This window comes from Coturnix japonica, unplaced genomic scaffold, assembly GCF_001577835.2.
Source record: "Coturnix japonica isolate 7356 unplaced genomic scaffold, Coturnix japonica 2.1 chrUnrandom647, whole genome shotgun sequence".
NCBI classification, from domain to species: Eukaryota; Metazoa; Chordata; class Aves; order Galliformes; family Phasianidae; genus Coturnix; species Coturnix japonica.
The window spans coordinates 10,572-12,946 of record NW_015440013.1 but is presented as its reverse complement, the minus strand read 5'-3'; the positions used below and the strand labels follow the sequence as shown (position 1 = coordinate 12,946).

The following is a 2,375-nucleotide window of genomic DNA, read 5'->3' as shown; positions in this document are numbered from 1 at the left end:
ATATGGGGTGGATATGGGGTTATAGGAAGGATATGGGGGTATAGGGGGGGATATGGGGGGGATATGGGGGGATAATAAGGGTTGGGAGGAGTAGATGATCTGGTGAAGGTCCGACTCCATCAGGTCCAGGACCACGTAGCTGGGGGGAGAGAATAGGGGGGTATGGGGTTATGGGGACGATATGGGGTTATATGGGGTGGATATAGAGGTATATGGGATAGATATGGGGTTATATGGGGTGGATATGGGGGTGTATGGCAGTATATAGGGGGGATATAGCGGTATATAGGGGGGATATAGAGGTATATAGGGGAGTATAGAGAAATAGAGGGATATAGGGAGATATAGGGGGGTATATGGGGGGAATATGAGGGGATATGGGGGTATGGGGGGGATATGGGGTGGATATTGGGGTGTATGGCGGTATATAGGGGGGATATAGGGGTATATAGGGGGGTATAGAGAGATATACAGGGGTATAGGGCGATATGGGGGGTGCTTTTCTGGCCCCATAGGCCGCAGTATGTCCTTGATGGCCACCCCTAGGGTCTCTATGGGGTCTATGGGGTCTCTATGGGGTTTATAGTGTCTATGGGGTCTCTATGGGGTCTATGGGGTCTATGGGGTCTCTATGGGGTCTCTATGGGTCCTTACACAGCCTTGAAGTCCCGTTCCGGCCCCATAGGCTTTAGGATATCCTTGATGGCCATCCTTAGGGTCTATGGAGTCTATGGGGTCTCTATGGGGTCTATAGTGTCTATGGGGTCTCTATGGGGTCTATAGTGCCTATGGGGTCTCTATGGGGTCTATAGTGTCTATGGGGTCCATAGTGTCTATGGGGTCTCTATGGAATCTATAGTGTCTATGGGGTCTCTATGGGGTCTATGGGGTCTCTATGGGGTCCATAGTGTCTATGGGGCCTCTATGGGGTCTATGGGGTCTCTATGGGGTCTCTATGGGATCTATGGGGTCTCTATGGGGTCTCTATGGGGTCTGTGGGTCCTTACACAGCCTTGAAGTCCCGTTCCGGCCCCATAGGCTTTAGGATATCCTTGATGGCCATCCTTAGGGTCTATTGGGGTCTATGGGGTCTCTATGGGGTCTCTATGGGATCTATGGGGTCTCTATGGGGTCTATAGTGTCTATGGGGTCTCTATGGGGTCTCTATGGGTCCTTACACAGCCTTGAAGTCCCATTCCGGCCCCATAGGCTTTAGGATATCCTTGATGGCCATCCTTAGGGTCTATTGGGGTCAATGGGGTCTATGGGGTCTCTATGGGGTCTCTATGGGGTCTATGGGTCCTTACACAGCCTTGAAGTCCCGTTCCGGCCCCATAGGCTTTAGGATATCCTTGATGGCCATCCTTAGGGTCTATGGGGTCTATGGGGTCTCTATGGGGTCTATGGGGTCTATGGGGTCTCTATGGGTCCTTACACAGCCTTGAAGTCCCCTTCCGGCCCCATAGGCTTTAGGATATCCTTGATGGCCATCCTTAGGGTCTATGGGGTGTCTATAGGGTCTATGGGGTCTATGGGGTCTCTATGGGGTCTATAGTGTCTATGGGGTCTCTATGGGGTCTATGGGGTCTCTATGGGGTCTATAGTGTCTATGGGGTCTCTATGGGGTCTCTATGCGGTCTATAGTGTCTATGGGGTCTCTATGGGGTCTATGGGGTCTCTATGGGGTCTCTATGGGGTCTGTGGGTCCTTACACAGCCTTGAAGTCCCCCTCCGGCCCCATAGGCTTTAGGATATCCTTGATGCCGATGATGTTGTCGTGTTTGAAGTGTTTTAGGATTTTCAGCTCCCTCAGGGTCCTTTTGGCGTTGGTCACCACGTCGAACGCGTCCGGGATCTTCTTGATGGCCACAGCCTGCCCTGACCCATAGAATAGGGGATAATAACCCCACTGACCCCATAGGGACCCCATAGGAACCAACTGACCCCATAAGGACCCCATAGGACCCCCCCAGCCCCATAAGGACCCAACTGACCCTATAAGGAACCAACTGACCCCATAAGGAACCAACTGACCCCATAAGGAACTAACTGATCCCATAAGGAACCAACTGACCCCATAAGGACCCCATAGGAACCAACTGACCCCATAAGGAACCAACTGACCCCATAAGGAGCTAACTGACCCCATAAGGACCGCATAGGACCCCCCAACCCCATAAGGAACCAACTGACCCCATAAGGACCCCATAGGACCCCCCAACCCCATAAGGAACCAACTGACCCCATAAGGAGCTAACTGACCCTATAAGGAACCAACTGACCCCATAAGGAACCAACTGACCCCATAAGGACCCCATAGGACCCCATAGAGCCCATAAGGAACCAACTGACCCCATAAGGACCCCATAGGATCC

General features: G+C 52.3%; 1 protein-coding gene across 1 annotated transcript in view; it reads right to left on the bottom strand.

The window, feature by feature from the left end:
• Positions 1-2,375, bottom strand: part of MAPK7 (mitogen-activated protein kinase 7) — a 24,289-nt gene that overhangs the window by 17,091 nt on the left and 4,823 nt on the right. Inside the window, exon 3 of the mRNA XM_015851030.2 lies at positions 1,713-1,878. Within this exon, the coding sequence (XP_015706516.1) occupies positions 1,713-1,878 (166 nt within the window). The remainder of the gene's footprint in view (positions 1-1,712; positions 1,879-2,375) is intronic.